The sequence below is a fragment of the Carya illinoinensis genome, chromosome 13 (assembly GCF_018687715.1).
Source record: "Carya illinoinensis cultivar Pawnee chromosome 13, C.illinoinensisPawnee_v1, whole genome shotgun sequence".
NCBI lineage: Eukaryota > Viridiplantae > Streptophyta > Magnoliopsida > Fagales > Juglandaceae > Carya > Carya illinoinensis.
Window position 1 is genome coordinate 21,941,041 of NC_056764.1, and position 17,244 is coordinate 21,958,284.

The following is a 17,244-nucleotide window of genomic DNA, read 5'->3' on the forward strand; positions in this document are numbered from 1 at the left end:
ATCATTTTCAAAAGTAATAAAGATGCCAACATGACCAACACCTAGCTGAATGCATACCCATACATCCTTAGCACCAACCAATAAACATCATACTCTAATAATGCATACTGCACACATCTCAAAATATATGGAAGTTTGCAAAACAAACATTTACCAAAACATAACAAATATCACAATCACTGTAAAATGATGTAATAGGGATAAAAAAAGTGAAGTCAAATATGAAAGAAGACTCTTCAAATTTAAGAAATGTGAGTTAAATTTAAAAGTAATATGAAAAGTAAAATGATTTAAGTACATTCATGTTTGGAAAGGAAATGCAAGCTCTCTATTTTTTGGTCAAGATGATCATAAAGAAATATAAGGTATAATTTAAAAAAGGGGGCAAATTATGACAACAAACCACTGTTCTTTTTTATCTTCTGACATTAAGTGCAAAAACTTCATTTTCAAAAATTAAGACCCAAGTTTTGTAACATTTGAAATTTAAACCTTTGGCCAATTTTCCATCTAAACGGAAATTGGTGACACAAAAAAAAAAAAAAAAAACTCAGAAAACAATCCAGCACTATGGGTTTAACCCCCCAGGGCCAAAAACCCCTCTGCAGGTGTGCCAGCTGTCTTGTGGTGGATGGATCCCCTCCCCACTGATCAGGGACATCCAGACCACTCGTAAGAGGGCCTACTGCCAACCCCTCGCGGAGGCTGAAAATGAGGGTGACAGCATGGCCTCACCACCCTCAAGGTTTTCCATTTTTCGTTTTTTTGTTAGGACATAGAAGGTAAAAGACACTCATCGGCCACATCAACAACTTCCGTCAAGAAATTGATGGAAAATCTGCGACAAGGATTGAATTTCAAATGTCAAAGATCTTGGGTCAGAAAACACTCAAATTAAAGCCACAAGCAATAACACCAGCTGGAAAGGGAAAACATGTTGAAATAAAGCTATGATCCTTGAAAAATCACTTAAATTTTAAGTTCATCCATAGAAAATCTTGCATGTCAAATTGGTCTATGTTTTCCAAAAAGCTTCATTTCAATCTACATCCCCTAAATGTCTATTGGAGACATGGGATTGGCTGAAATCACTATTTTTTAAAAAATATCGTTCAATTTTGAACATTAAAAGTTTAATCATTAGAACAAAAACGCAATTGGAGACTGAATAACAGGACAATATAATGCAAACATAAACACAGAAAAAAAAACCGCACAATATATTTCTTGCACTTTTTATTTTTTATTTTTTTCCTTTCTTTTGTTGGTCTCCATGCATGCTTTTGTTTTGCTGACTAGGTGTTTTTAATTTGACCCAAATCTTAAGGGAGGAAGATGAAATTTCAGTTTTTTTGGTGATCAAATATATGCTCAAGGAAAAAAAGGAACAATCACAAGAGTAATACATTTCAAAAGCATCCGATGATAATGGACCCAATTCCCTGATCTTCTTTGAGTACTCTTCTTGTTTAGCAAGAAGAATATTTCTTTTACTTAATAGTTGTTCTAATTCTTTGGCTTCATCCTGAAGTGTTCTCTCATACTCATCCTCCAAAGTCTGCATCGAAAAGTGATCATCTTAGCAACAGGAACAGACAAGTGATAACCACTTCATAAATAAAACTTGAAACTTTAACCGATAATCAACTTAAGAGGGCAACCTTCAACTTATTCTTTTCATCTTTTTTCATCCGGAGTTGCTTTGTTTGTTCATCAATGCGTTCCGAAACTCCTGAGCAGAGTGTCAGTCAAAACACGAAACACTAAATTAAGATAGGAAATAGGATGAAATTTGAAGCCCTCACTTTTAAGCTGCTGCGTGGCATCTTCGACCAATAGTTTAGCATCACTTAACTCCTGCCTCTTCAATTCAGCTTCGCCAAGCAAAGTCTCAGTTTCTGCAGACGATATTATAGCCTCCAACTCTTGCTTCCGCCTCTTAAGGTTAGTCGTTAGATTAGTCTCAAGCTCTGCCTTTCTCGATTCAGTCTATTAATACAAATGCACATAGATGGTGACTTAAATCAAAATTCATGCTCCATGTTGACACCAGTAAAGCTGCCCACCAATCAAGGAAAGAACAAAAAGAAAAAATAAATAAATAAGAAATCATTAATATGCATTTTGCTAACCTCAAGACGGTCTGTCTTGCAGGCAATAAGCTTCTCCTTAAGATCTGCAATTTCAGGGTTCAGTCGTGATAAAAGATCTTTTTCTTCAGGCGTCAAGTGATCAATAAGCTCTGTGCCCATTTCAGCCCGTTTCATTGCCATACTAGCTCTAAGCTGATCAATCTGAGTTCGGACATCTGCAAGCGACTTCTCCTACAAAATATTTACAGGAATCTGCTGAGTAAAGCAAACTGAAAATTATGTAAGGAAAAACATTAAGTGCCAAACAATGCAAGGCAGATAAGCAATCGAAAGGTCTTAAATACCTTATTTTCAAGAGCTTTAGAAATCAACTGTTTCTGCTTACTGGCATTAGTAATGTCCTGCTTAAGCTGTTCTAATTCTGACTTGTCATGAGAACGCTTGGCATCAGTCTTCTGCTGCTCAGAAACAAGTTCTGTAATCTTTTGATCTATCTGTAAGATTAACTAAGCAAAAACAAAGCATAGAAGATAGGAAATTATCACAATCATGAAGAACACCAACATTGGGAATATCATCTACTGATAGTCAGATTTCCAACTGATTTTAACCATTACAATTTGACAGCTTTAATTTTTGCAGCAATATTTTATGAATAAGATGTCTGCAGAAAAATATAAATAAATAAATTACACACAATAACCTCCATTAATATTCTTCTTCAACTTTATGGAAACTTGCCACTCCTTATAAACGTAACAGGCATTCAACCATCATCATTAAGAATTCAACCGATTATGGTTTAATCACAAGAAGAATATAGGCCATGACATAATAATGCATTGTAACTCATAGAAAGTTAAATGGAGTAATAATAGCAACATGCATTAAATTGAAGACAAGAAAAAGAAAGAATAAAATCAAAGCAGCTAAAAATAAGAAGAAGTATATGCTAGAAGGATATCTTGAAGCATATTTCTGACTTCTTCCAGCTCCCTTTCCTTCACGTTGATAGATTTTTTATTTTGCACAACTATATTCATAAACTTCAATTTTGAGCGTCTGTGATCATAAAATCCACCAGTCATACCACCTTTCTTGCTGACTTGATCACCTGTTATAGGATTAATTAAATTGTAAAGACTGACCAAAGTTTGGGCAACAATTTTTACAGAGCATTTCTTAACTAACCTTCCAAAGTTATGCAGTCCAGACCTTCACTACGAGCAACCCTGGTGGCCACATCCAAGTCTCGGCAAATCACTGTCCTAGCAAAAACCTAGGTGAAAAAAAAGCAAGGTCAAAATACATCCACATATATCTGCATATGTTACTCACATGTACTGCTTTCGAACCAGTGAGAGAAGCTATCCAGCAAACAATTCTAATGTACTTAAAAAACTTACCCTTTTAGTGAACTCTATCGAATGATACAAAGAAATTAAAACTTCTCAATTATTTAATCTTATTATAATGATAATGATCATACACAAAACTGTTACCATAGACCATCATCTTTCAATGTACATTTCAGCCAAAAGTGTATGCAATAATCATAAATGATAAATCTCTCTTTATAACTGAAAACTGTCAAGATGCATTGTATATACATGAGAAATTCCTAATTAGCGACAAAAAAAGATAGAAGGAAATCATTTTTTTTTTTTTATCGGTAAACAAAAATTTATTGATAATCATGATAGGCATATACAAGAGCATCACCTATGCATGATAATCTAGCGATACAAGAAATTCATGAAAGTTCATGCCATTAAAATCAATTATGATCGTCCAATGGAATAAAGTAATAAAAAGGGAAGTTCTAAGCTCATCCACTGACTGCTCACAATCTTCAAAGCTTCAGTCATTCCTCTCCCTCCAAACACACCAGCATAGGCATATAGGAACCATATTCCATATTGTTGCAATATGTGAATTGCCCCAAGAGCACCCTTCTCAGCATCACCCAAGCCAAACCCCCTTAGCAAAGATTTCATTCCATAAGGTTTTGGCAATCTCAAAGTGAAGTAGTAGATGATCAATGGACTCCCCACTCTTTTTGCACATGCAACACCAATCCATGATAATGACTCAGCATTTCCTTAAGTTGTCTAAAGTGAAGATATTTCCCAAGGAAGCTGTCCATATGAAAGAGGCTGCCTTTAGGGGAACCTTTGTCTTCCAAATACTCTTTCACAGGAATGTAAATCATGAAGACTCAGCCCATTAAAATCTGTAACAGACGCCCAAAGAAAGAAAGTATTGATGACGAAGGTTTTAAGCTCATCCATCATCTGCTCGTGGTCTTCAAAATTTCAATCATTTCTTTCCCACCAAATACACCACACTAAGCACATAGGAGACACCTTCAAAACTGTAGCAATTTCGGGACTGCAATATAACCCTCTCCAATTAGCAAAGACAACCCAACTCTACCAAGGAAGTTCACAAGGTTCTAGCAACCTCACAATGGAGTAAGAGAAGGTCTACAGATTCTCCACTCATTCTGCACAAATCAACCACAATGATATGGTGTTCCTTAAGTTGTCCATAGTGAGGATTATCCTAACGCAGCTGTCCAACCCCAAAAAAGCTGCTTTTAGAGGTGCTTCGATCTGCCAAATATTCTTCCATGGAGAAAGGTTACTATCCAGAGAAATAAGAACCTGATAGCTTGAAGGGGCAGTAAACTTCCCTTTCATAGAAGGGGTCCAGAGGATCTTACCTACACCTCCAAAACATGATCTAGTAGATCATAAGAGTTCAAAAAATCTTTAAAACTTCCACTTCCCAGTCACGAGTTGCTCTGAAGAAACTAATATTCCAAAGAGGGGACCCATTGGAAGAATCCAACAATTTGACTCATAAAGCCTGTTGCATTGTTGCTAAATTATATACTGAAGACGAAAATGGGGAGAAAATATTACTCTCTTTCTTATTTCCACAGTGTACACACAAGCATATATATATACCCTAAAAGCAAGAGACACATATACCCCTATACAAACACATTATAGACAATAGACAATATATTCTAACACTCCCCCTCAAGCTGGGGCATATACATCATATAAACCCAGTTTGAAACAAATAGGTTTTAATCGACTCCAACACAAGGATTTAGTAAACACATCTGCGAGTTGATCTGCGGACTTCACAAAAGGCGTAGCAATGTCACCACTTAGTATCTTATCTCGAATGAAGTGACAATCAATCTCTATATGTTTAGTCCTCTCATGAAATACCGGGTTAGAGGCAATATGCAGTGCAGCTTGATTATCACAAAATAGTTGGAGAGGGATAGGAGCTGGAAACCCAATCTCTTGAAGAAAGTGTTGTAACCATGTCAGCTCACTAGTAGTATGTGCCATTGCCCTGTATTCCGCTTCCGCACTAGAACGAGCTACTACTGTTTGTTTCTTACTCTTCCATGTAACCAAGTTACCTCCTACAAAGGTACAATATCCAGTAGTAGATCTTCTATCTGAAAGAGATCCTGCCCAATCAGCATCTGAAAATGCTTCAACTCTAAGATGTCCATTTGGTCGATATAGTATTCCAAGACCAGGTGCTCGCTTGAGATAACGAAGAATATGAACTACAGCATCCCAATGTGAGATCCTAGGCGTTTGTAAAAACTGACTCAGTACACTCACTGCATAAGAGATGTCTGGTCTAGTGATGGTAAGATAGTTCAATTTCCCAACAAGTCTTTGATACATACTTGGATCTCTAAACAGCTCCCCTTCTTCTTTCAAGAATTTACGATTGGGATCCATAGGGGTGTCAATAGGTCGTGCACCCAACATGCCGGTTTCTTCTAACAGATCGAGTACATATTTCCTCTGAGATAGGTTGATGCCCTCTTTAGATCTACTGACTTCAATTCCAAGGAAATATCTAAGCTTGCCCAAGTCTTTCGTCTGAAACTGATCATGTAAAAATTGCTTTAGTCTAATAATTCCAGCAGTCTCACTCCCAGTAATTACAATATCATCCACATATACAACCAACAAAATGTGACCTGCATCACTATGCAAGTGAAATACCGAGTGGTCTGTTTGGCATCTGTGAAGGCCAAAGTTCAATACAGCATCAGAGAACCTTCCAAACCATGCTCGAGGAGATTGTTTCAAGCCGTATAATGCCTTTTTCAACCTGCATACAGTACCTCGATACTCCCCCTGAGCAACAAACCCAAGTGGTTGCTCCATATAAACTTCCTCATGCAAGTAACCATGGAGGAATGCATTTTTTACATCCAGCTGAAATAAGGGCCAGTCTAAATTAGCAGCAAGAGAGATTAGCACGCGGACAGAAGAGATTTTGGCAACTGGAGAGAATGTCTCTTCGTAGTCAATGCCATAGGTTTGAGTATAGCCCTTTGCAACCAGGCGGGCTTTCAGACGTTCCACAGAACCATTAGGATGAAATTTGATAGTGTATACCCATTTACAGCCAACAGGTTGTTTACTAGGTGGTAGTGAAACAAGATCCCATGTGCCATTATGATGAAGAGCATCCATTTCACTTTCCATAGCTGTCCTCCATCCCGGATCAGATAATGCATCCTGAAGTGTCTTAGGAATAGAGAGTTTTGAAACTTGAGATGTAAAACATGAGAATGAAGGGGATAAGGCATGATATGAAACAAATTGACTAATAGGATGTTGAGTAACACAAGAACGACTACCTTTGCGAAGAGCAATAGGTAGAGTCTGAAGTACTGGGCAACTCAAGATCTGAAGATGGAGGCACGACTGGTTGGGGCATGGGAGCTGGCGGCCGCAAGCGACGTGAGTAAACCTGCGGTTGTGAGGGAGATAATGTAAGAGTAGGTAATGGTAGAGGGTCACACTCAACACTCGAAGATGTATTTGAAAAAAAAGGTATGGACTCAAAGAAGGTAACATCAGCACTTGTGAAATAGCGTCTAAGAGTAGGACTATAGCAGCGATATCCTTTTTGAGTCCGAGAATAACCAACAAAGAGACACTTGGTAGAACGGGGGTCAAGTTTATCAAAGCCTGGATCAAGGTTATGAACAAAGCAAACACATCCAAAGATTTTTGGTGGAAGAGAAAAAGGTGAAGATGACGGAAACAAGACGGAGAAGGGAGATGAACCATTAAGAACAGATGATGGCATACGATTAATAAGATGACAAGCAGTAAGAACACCATCACTCCAAAACCGTTTAGGAACATGCATATGTAGCAATAGTGCTCGGGTTACATCTAACAAATGCCGATTTTTGCGTTCTGCCACCCCATTCTGTTGGGGTGTATATGAACATGATGTTTGATGAACAATTCCTTTGTCACTTAGGTAAGTAGCAAAGGCACCAGATAGATATTCCCTACCATTATCAGAACGCAAAATCTGAACTTTTTTATTAAACTGAGTTTTAATTTGTTTCCAGAACATTTGAAATATAGAAAGAAGTTCAGATCTGGCCTTTATCAAAAACAACCATGTCACACGAGAGTAGTCATCAACAAATGTAACAAAATATTGAAACTTGTTTGATTCAATGTTGATTGGTCCCCATATATCAGAGTGAACCAATTCAAAAGGACTCGATGCACGTTTATCAACACGAGGAACAAAAGACACACGATGGTGTTTACTAAGTTGACACGCTTCACAAGAAAAGGGAGACACACTCCCCAAGTTCTTAATTTGACACTTCAAAAGAGAAAGTGAGGGATGACCCAGGCGACAGTGCCATTCAAAAGCAGATGATGAGGGGGTTGTAAGAGCTCGAGTGGGTGACTGTTGAACATCAAGATAATACAGACCACCAGCTTCATGCCCCGTACCAATCTTGTTCCCCGTCTTGAGATCCTGAAAAACACATGAAGAGGGATAAAAAGTCACTGAACATTGTAGACTTTGAGTAATCCTACTAATAGACAACAAACTAAAAGGAAAACTCGGAGCATGTAGCACAGATGACAAGGATATGGAATCAGTGAGTTTAGTGGATCCCATGCCTGTAACTTTAGCAAGAGAACCATTAGCAAGGGTGACACTTTTTACAGATGGTACAGTATTTAACTTAGACAGGACAGAAGACAAACCGGTCAAATGTTCGTTAGCTCCTGAATCAATGATCCATGGACCTTGAGTGGGTGAGACAAGACATGCAGATGCTATACCTGAGTGGGTAAGAGTAGCTATGGAAGATGAAGCCCCTGTGTGACCCAAAAACCGCTCATACTCATCCTTTGATATACTAATCATCTCTGAAGATCTGTTGGAGCTCGTTGACTGTGGATCATCTTGAACAGTGGCTTGATTAGCAGACCCAGATGGTCTACCATGTAGATCCCAACAATAATCCACTGAGTGGTTAGTGCGACCACAATGGGTGCACTTACGAAATTCACGACCTCGAGTGCGATTATCTCTTCCCCCACGTGCACCCCCACGTGCACCTCTTCCACTCTGACCTCCACGTCCAGCAGGAGCAACATAGGAAGCAGTTAAAGCAGATCTCTCGTTACTCTGATCAGAAGATAATGTAGCTCGTTGAAGTCGAGAGAATACATCAGGAAATGACGGAAGCTGTGGACTTGCCAAAATCTGAGAACGCAATGACTCATATTCCGGTTTTAAGCCAACAAGAAAGCGAACAATATTAAAATCTTCTCGTTGTTTTAGCATACTTGGAACATCAGAAGTGACGGGTTGATACATTTTGAGTTCTTCACATATGCCCATCACTTGAGAATAATATTCTTCCAGGCCCAAAGCATTATGTTCCAACACGAAGAATTGTTTACACAACTCATAAATACGAGTTATGTTTCCAGCACCTGAATACATCTGTTTAAGATGCCCCCACACCTCTTGAGCAGTGTCAAAATGTATTAAACTTGAACATATACTAGGTTCAATACTAGTCAACATCAGGGATAATATTTGAGCATCTTCCTGCTCCCATTGAGCAAATGTAGGACTAGTCGAAGCAGGAATAGGATCAATCAGATGAGTACGACGAAGACCCTTGCCTTTCAAAAAAATTTCAACGGATCTTGACCACAACATGTAATTCTTTCCATTTAACTTCACCGAAGTCATAGGCATACTGATATTTGGTGCAAGTGACATTGACTCAAATTTATTTGCCATGGAAAAGATACCAATATATCACAACAATCCACTTAGAAACAGATATTTCACTTAGAAACAGATTAAAACCCCAAATCTCGGATCTGTATCGGGTGAAATAAGTCGGAACCGGTCAAAAAAGGGTTGTACCGGTTTGGAACGAGTATGTATCGGCCTGAAAGTGGCCGGAACCGAACTGTTTCGGCCGAAATCGGCTCTGTATCGGCCGAAACCGGAATGTTTCAGCCGAAATCGGCTTTGTATCGGCCGGAATCGGCTCTGTCTCGGATCGGCTTTGTCTCGGCCGATATGGACCTGTCCCGGTTCGGATCCGGGTCGGTCTCAAGTCGGAACGGGTCAGAACCGGGTCGAATCCAGGCCTGGCTTGTTTGGGTATATCTCGGATAAGCCTATCCTAACCTAGGATAGGTTTACGCTATCCGTGTTACCAAACGCTTTTTATTCCAACCCGGAATAAAACCTTATACAGGTTCAGGGTTATTCCTACTCCAGAACTGGAATACGAGCTTACCTGCAACCAAACAGAGTTGGATCTCGGCGACGGTGACCCCTTCCGGCGGCTGGAGACGACGACAACCACCTCGGTACCCACAGAAGCTGCCGGCGAGTTCAACCCTGGTGTCGACGACCCGAGATGATGACGGAAAGTGGCCGGAAAATGCTTCAACCACTACACGGCGCCGGCGAGCACAAACACCACACGGAAACCACACGGAAACACGCCGGCGAGCACAAACACCACACGAGCTACACTTGAAAAATACTCTCAACCCATACAGAGCTCGGATTCATGAGAATCGGCTCTGATACCATGAAGACGAAAATGGGGAGAAAATATTACTCTCTTTCTTATTTCCACAGTGTACACACAAGCATATATATATACCCTAAAAGCAAGAGACACATATACCCCTATACAAACACATTATAGACAATAGACAATATATTCTAACATATACTATTGGGAAAGCTTCCATGAATGTCCTGTCTCCACACCATAAGTCTTACCAAAATTTAGTCTGAGAGCTACCACCCACCTTGAATCTAGTGCGGCTAGAAATAGTTCCCCATCCCCTTCTAAAGCATGATGGCTCTTGGATTTCAAGTGACTATGAATATTAGGAATGTGATATAGAAAGAAGCTTTGGACCAGATAATATTAAATAATAAAAAAAAAAAAAAGATAAACATCATATACAAAGATTTAACTACATATTTGCACTCCTACATCTGATAGATATATAAACACTAAATATATATTATATTCCTTTTACAATCTCCATTTCACTTGTGTATACATACACGTGGGTGTACTCAGAAATAGCATCATACACCATGTGTAGCCAAAGTCTATAAGTATGCAAATGTTAACCTGTGCAAATGCTGGAGTATAATTGGAAGAAAACTTCAATTTCTTCAACAGCGGAACCACATCAGAACTCTGTGGATAAGATACATGAGGAGCCCTCACCCTGTTCAGAGGTATAAAAGTAACTCGTCCCCCTTTCAATGAATTAAGGTGCTTAATTATCTTCGTTGATATTTCATCATTTTCGACCACCACGTGAAATAAGCTGTAGAGACAACAAATATGTAAAAATAAATAAATCAAACATGGAATAAAACAGAAGCTCATGACACCACTAGCTAGATTAGGTGCCCAACTGCATATTACGGTACATGCAGCTCCAAGAAAGAAAAGGCCAGAAATAAAAACAAACAAACAAACAACCAAAGATTGCATATACCTGTTTCCAGCAGTAACTTCAACCGCAGTGAAAAACCTTTCATCACAATCAAGCAACTCAATAATTGGACCAAACACCCCACGAATGTCATACTCTTTGCAGATATATTTAACTGTTTTCAGCCCTCTCCTCACATCCTGTGCATTGATACAGTGTAATTGAAAAACCAATTGAGTAGATACAACACCGCCTTAATGAAGAACTTTGTTCCAAGTTATTCATCTAACCGCTTGGAAGAGTCAAATGAGAGAGAGAGAGAGAGAGAGAGAGAATAATTAAAAAAAAAACATAATTACTACATAATTACACAAATTAACATTCTGTAGAAAATTACAAAATAATTAGACAAATTAACTCAAAAGCCTTCATCACTTATTGTGTATAATTTATGATATCTGAAGTATAAGCATTACAGGAACTCTGGCATTATTTGTCACTTTCTTAATTATGATAATCTATCACTTTCAAAATTGAGAAGCAGATGACAAATTTATATTTCATTATATTTTAGGATAAAGGCTAAGATCACTCTTGTCAACCTTTATCCAATTGGAATCATAGTCAACTTTATGGATCTTGTTTCAACTATTTGAAGTCAACTGCCATTGTAATGCTATCTATTGCCAACAGATTATTTCATGTGGTTCGAGACGGAGATCCATTGTCGTTCTAACTTTTTGTTTTTATCAGAGAGGCTCTCAGCAAAATTTCATCAGCTGCAGTTGATGGAGGTTTTCTATCTGGCCTTTCAGTGGTGGCTAAGGAAAAGTCTATCACATGACATAGTGATGCCATATGTGTGCAGAAAGAGCGTGGATTATGTACAAAATCTTTTACTCCATTGTGAGATTGCAATACCTAGTGGAATGATCTTTTTACTCTAATTGGACTGGCTTGGGCAATGCCGAGAATAATTGTAAATCTCTTTGCCAATGGGAGAGCGTAATATAGCAGCCCACAAATTGAAACACAGTAGAAGAGGATAGTTGTCTAGTGTGGTGCATTTGAAGGGAAATGAATGGTACAAATTTTGCAGATCAAGAGTGGCTGATAGAGGAGCTTTTTTTTATATAAGTAATAAAAGATTTTATTCCCAAGAAAGAGGCATAAGCCCAAGTACACAGGATGTATACAAAGGAAATACCTACTACTTTCCAAGAACAAAAGGAAAACTAAAACAGAAACTGGAAAAGGTCTTCCATTACAAAAACTTTATCAGTACTAAAGAAGAAATCCCCAAGATCTCCCAATGATCGTTCTTTGTCTTCGAAGCATCTCCCATTCCTTTCAAGCCATAGACACCACATGAGACAAGAATGAATAATCTTCCAAACATGAACAGCATTCTTACTACCCTTCAAACCTTTCCACCCTACCAATAAATCCATCACTTCCTTGGGCATTACCCAAAGAAAACCAGCCCGATTCAAAACCTCAATCCACAAGAACCTAGCCACTTCACAATGAAGAAAGAGGTGATTTACAGATTCCCCATCCTTCTTACACATAACACACCAATCAGCATGAACATACCTCCCCTTCTAAGATTTTCAGTAGTCAACACTTTGCCTAAGGAAACCACTCAACAGAAAAAAGCAACCTTGCAAGGAACTTTCACTTTCCAAATGTTTTTCCAGGGAAATTCACATCTCCTGTGACAGGTTAATAATCTGTAAAAAGAGGAAACTGAGAACTTAGAACTTTCTTTTTCAATACTTTGTTCCTTTGGGCAGCTATTATAGATTTTAATGTGCTAAGCTTCCATGATTTTCTTATTTCTTTTTCTATTTCTAATTAGGTGTCCTCTTGTATGCTTCCTTAGTACTTGGGTCATGCCTTCATTAGATCATTCATTGATAGTTTGAAATTGTGCAAAATCCAAGTTTCAACACTTTCACATCACTTGACAACTCATGATAACAGAATGGTGTTGTACATATTTGTAGATCGTGAAACAATTGATTGCCTTCTTCTTCACTGTGACATAAGTAGGGACTTACTAATATTGATTTTCTGTTTGTTTGGGATCAAGTGGCTCGTGCCTCAACAGGTGGTGGAACTATGGCTTGTTGGAAAATTCCATTTGGAGGTTATTGCAATTAGAAGTTTGGAAGACGATTCTTTTGTGCTTAATGTGTTGAATTTGTCAAGATTGTAATGCTCAAGCCTGTGAATATTGCGAAAGAACAGTGATAAGGATTAAAACTTAAAATCCATATGTTTTATCCCTTGTATGGTTAGTTGGCTCCTCACAACAGCTCCCATTTCTGTAATTTTCTAGAATTTTTTTTTTTTTTTTAATTTTGTTCTTTCTCTTCTTCTCCCTAGTTGAGTGTTTCATCTTGTGTGCTTCGTATGAACATAGGTAGCGGCCATCTGTGCTTTTGATAGATTTATTTATCAAAAATAGAAATTTAAACTTGCAAAATGCATGGTGACTTATCATTCAATGCTACCGCAACTGTGCAGATAAAATTTGAGCCAAGATGTACACTTTTGATTGTGTCACTTTTATGTAGGTTTCCCAAGGCATTTTGACAACCATGTTTCACAAACAAGAAAGTAAAACAACTCAAGTTGCAATTACTCACACCAGGAGTTGCATGATCAAGGCTCTTTTCTCCCTTCTCAACTTCTGTTCTCAGCTTATCAATTTCTGCAGAAAGTTCACTCTCTTTGCCCCATAAGCTCCTACAAAATTAACCACCTTAAGCATCTCGGAATATTTGAATAGCCTTAATCAAAATCAAAGGAGCAAAAGACCATACTTCCGCTCATTTTGCAACTTGTCTCTCTGAACTTTATAATGACTAAACCCTTCACGCGACTGAGAGATAAGGGATTCTACAGCAGCAATTTCAGTTTTGCGAGCATCAATGTAGACATCCCGCTCTTTTAACTCACTGTCAAGCCGATGAATTTCATCCTGAAGTTTTTCCTCCTGCAGCCAAAATAAAAGAGAAAACAATAAAACATTTTAAAGTTATCTATGATTGCAAAGTCATCTATAAATTACAAAATATTTCAATGACAGTAATTAATCTAGGAAAGAAACGAACTTGAAAATGAAATACAAGGATAGGAAACAATTTGAGAGCTGGAAGGGAGGTGGTATAGAGAAGTAAACTAATAAATCACGTATGTCTGATCTCTGCTTCTCTAAACAATAAAAAGCATCATTATCATAGTCCAAATGACCAAAAGGCAGAAGAACCAGACCACCAGCAATCAGGAAGATGTAGTAATCAAAATTTTAAGACAATTGCACAGAAAATGGAAAATTTCCCATGATAGAAAAATTGCAAATAACCCTACAAACCAATGGGCCAACTTTTGTCTCAGAAAATAAAATGGCAACTTTCCACTACTTCTCCGTATTCAACTACTTCAGAAATTCATAATACATTTATAGATGCAAAATTATACTAAAAGTTATAGAACAGAATAGCAAGCATCACTGCACATTTAAAGTAGCAGTCTCACTTCTTGATCTGGGGTCTTGGATAACTACAACATGTTTATACTATCAAACCAAGCAAAAGACTAAAGCGTACATTTCATAGACAAATGGAAAAATAGATGCCAGAAGCCTCATTACAGAGATTATTCACTAATCTACATGGGTTCAAAGATCAAATTCTTGCTAGTCAGACCTTACCTACAGCGGCTAATGCATATTCTCAATTGTTGTGCCCATACTTGGGGAAAACTCGGCTGTCACCTCCTCAGAGTCTTCTGCTTTAGTTTTAAATAGTGGTGGTTGTGAAAGCCACCTTGGGGTTTTTGTGGTGGCCATAGAGGCCATGGTCCCCGTCATGGTGAACATGGTAACAAGAAGTGTGATCATTGTGGTGGTAGTACTAATCATACTAAGCCATATTCTTGGGTGAAGTATGGCAAGCCAGATTATGTAAATCAAGTCATCGATGGAGCTCCTAGTCACAATCTACTTCTACTTTTTTTGGGAATATACCTTCTGGCTTTGATTCTTGTGATTCGTGATGCACTCACCACTCAAATTAGTGAGCTTATTCAGCGCCTAAGCACTGCACTTCCTTCTTCCATTGCTACATTAGCTGATTCAGGTAATGTTGCATGTGTGGCAAATCTCATCTGGTCAGAGTTTGTCTTCTGACCGTATCTCTAGTCATGAGGGGGAGTCTTCATTATCTTCTTCAATTCTTCCGTTACCTTTACCATCCTCTCCTCCTCCCATACCCTCAAATTCTTGTCCTGATTCTCTGTTTCAGGTTTATCAATAATCTCAAGATAGGTTTGTGTTTCTTGTAACCCCAAACACTACATCTTTTTTGTTAGAGGTCCCTGCTCCATTCTCCTCTCCCTTGGATATCAATGAATTACCCATTGCCTTACAACAACGTAAGCATACTAGTACTCAACATCTGTTGCTCATTTTGTTTCATATGATCATATTTCTCCTTGCTTGTGTTTTTTGCATATGCCCTATCCTCTATGCAACAACCCATGGGAGGCCATAGCCACATCTACTATCTAGGCCCATATTCCAAAATTATTAGTCAATGGTACAATTGGGAGCCCCATTGAGATCCTTATAAAGAGCATGAACCTCTCTCCCAAACAATGTGGGATCCCATACACCACCTATGCCAATCACTCACTATGAAGTACCACAATCTCCCCCTTTTAAATTCCTTGCATTCTCATCAAGCCAATCCATCGTAGGTGTCACGACTCAAGTCCCACACTTCTAGTTTGGATAGGCTTTGATACCATTTGTAACTACGATAGGCCCTAGCCACATGTAGGCCCATATTCCTAAAGGATTAGTCAATGGTACAATTGGAGCCCATTGAGATCATTATAAAGAGCAAGAACTTCTCCCTCTCATGCAATGTAGGATCTCATACATCACCTAAACTCATCAATTAGTATGGAGTATCACACTTTATCTCCATTCTCTTATCTTATTTATAAGTAGGCCTTGGCTTCATCTGGAAGGAAGCATGCATGAATGAGAAAATGAGTGCACTTCACAAGAATCGGCCTGGGAGTTTGCTACTCTTCTCCTAGGGAAGCAATCAGTTCATTGTCATTGGGTTTATACCACTAAATATCTTCCTGACGGTTCTATCGAGCGCCTCAAGGCGCAATTGGTTGCAAAAGAGTACACTCAAACATATGGTATTAATTATCTAGAGACTTTCTCCCCCAATGTCCATCTCAACTTTGTTCGGAATCTACTTTCAATTGCTATTAGTCGTTCTTGGCCCTTATACCAACTTGATATAAGAATGCCTTCCTTCATGGAGATCTCCAAGAGGAAGTGTACATGAATCAACCCCCTCAATATATTGTTGATGGTAGTGAACACCTTGTATGTCAATTAAGGAAAGCCTCATAAGGTTTTAAGCAATCTCCCTGTGCCTGGTTTGATAGATTCGGTGCCATTGTACTTATGGAATATAGCATTCCAATGCTGACCATTCTGTCCTTGTTCGACACTCTTCCATTGGCATCATTGTCTTGATTGTTTATGTGGACGACATATTTATCAATTTGAAATGATATTTTAGTAAGCAATTTCATACCAAGGACTTGGGTGGTCTTCGCTATTTTCTTCGGATTGAAGTTGCTCATTCTTCTCAGGATATCTCTGTCTCAATGAAAATATGTTGTTGATCTTTTGTTTGAGACTTGTCTCTTGGGAACTTGACCTACGATACTCCTAAGAACTCTACTAATGAACTTGGTGAGCAAGGTGCTTTGTTTATAGATATCAATTGATACCAACACTTGGTTGGGGAGTTAATTTATTTTACTGTGACTCGCTCTAACATTACTTGTGTCGTTGGAGTGGTTAGCCAGTATATGCATGCTCCCCATCAACCTCAATTTGATGATGTTTGTCATATCTTGCATTATCTAAAGGGGGCCGCTGGTCGAGGTTTGTCATGCAAACCAGCTATTAAATTTTCTATCACAGGTTTTAGTGATGCTGATTGGGCTTGAAGTCAGTCTGATAGACAGTCCACTTCTGGCTATTTGTACCTTTGTTGGTGGTAACTTGCTATATGGCATAGTAAAAAGCACAATGTTGATGCCTGCTCTAGCGCTCAAGCTGAATATAATAGAGCTATGGCTTATACTGGTTCCAAGATGTTATGGGTTTGCTCCTTCCTTTGCGACTTAGGTTTTGATGTTCCTACTCCTATGCAGATTCACTATGACTATCAAGCTGCAATCTTTATTGCCAACAATCCTTTACATGATCGTACTAACCACAT

General features: G+C 38.5%; 1 protein-coding gene across 2 annotated transcripts in view; it reads right to left on the reverse strand.

The window, feature by feature from the left end:
* Nucleotides 1-17,244, reverse strand: part of LOC122292847 (structural maintenance of chromosomes protein 3) — a 36,753-nt gene that overhangs the window by 4,797 nt on the left and 14,712 nt on the right. For both annotated transcript variants that reach the window (XM_043101392.1, XM_043101393.1), the window contains exons 14-24: nt 13,747-13,919; nt 13,570-13,669; nt 10,979-11,115; nt 10,603-10,804; nt 3,285-3,372; nt 3,058-3,207; nt 2,438-2,589; nt 2,133-2,324; nt 1,806-1,989; nt 1,662-1,732; nt 1,407-1,558 (exon numbers count right to left, since the gene is read on the reverse strand). In XM_043101392.1, the coding sequence (XP_042957326.1) occupies nt 1,407-1,558; nt 1,662-1,732; nt 1,806-1,989; nt 2,133-2,324; nt 2,438-2,589; nt 3,058-3,207; nt 3,285-3,372; nt 10,603-10,804; nt 10,979-11,115; nt 13,570-13,669; nt 13,747-13,919 (1,601 nt within the window). The remainder of the gene's footprint in view (nt 1-1,406; nt 1,559-1,661; nt 1,733-1,805; nt 1,990-2,132; nt 2,325-2,437; nt 2,590-3,057; nt 3,208-3,284; nt 3,373-10,602; nt 10,805-10,978; nt 11,116-13,569; nt 13,670-13,746; nt 13,920-17,244) is intronic.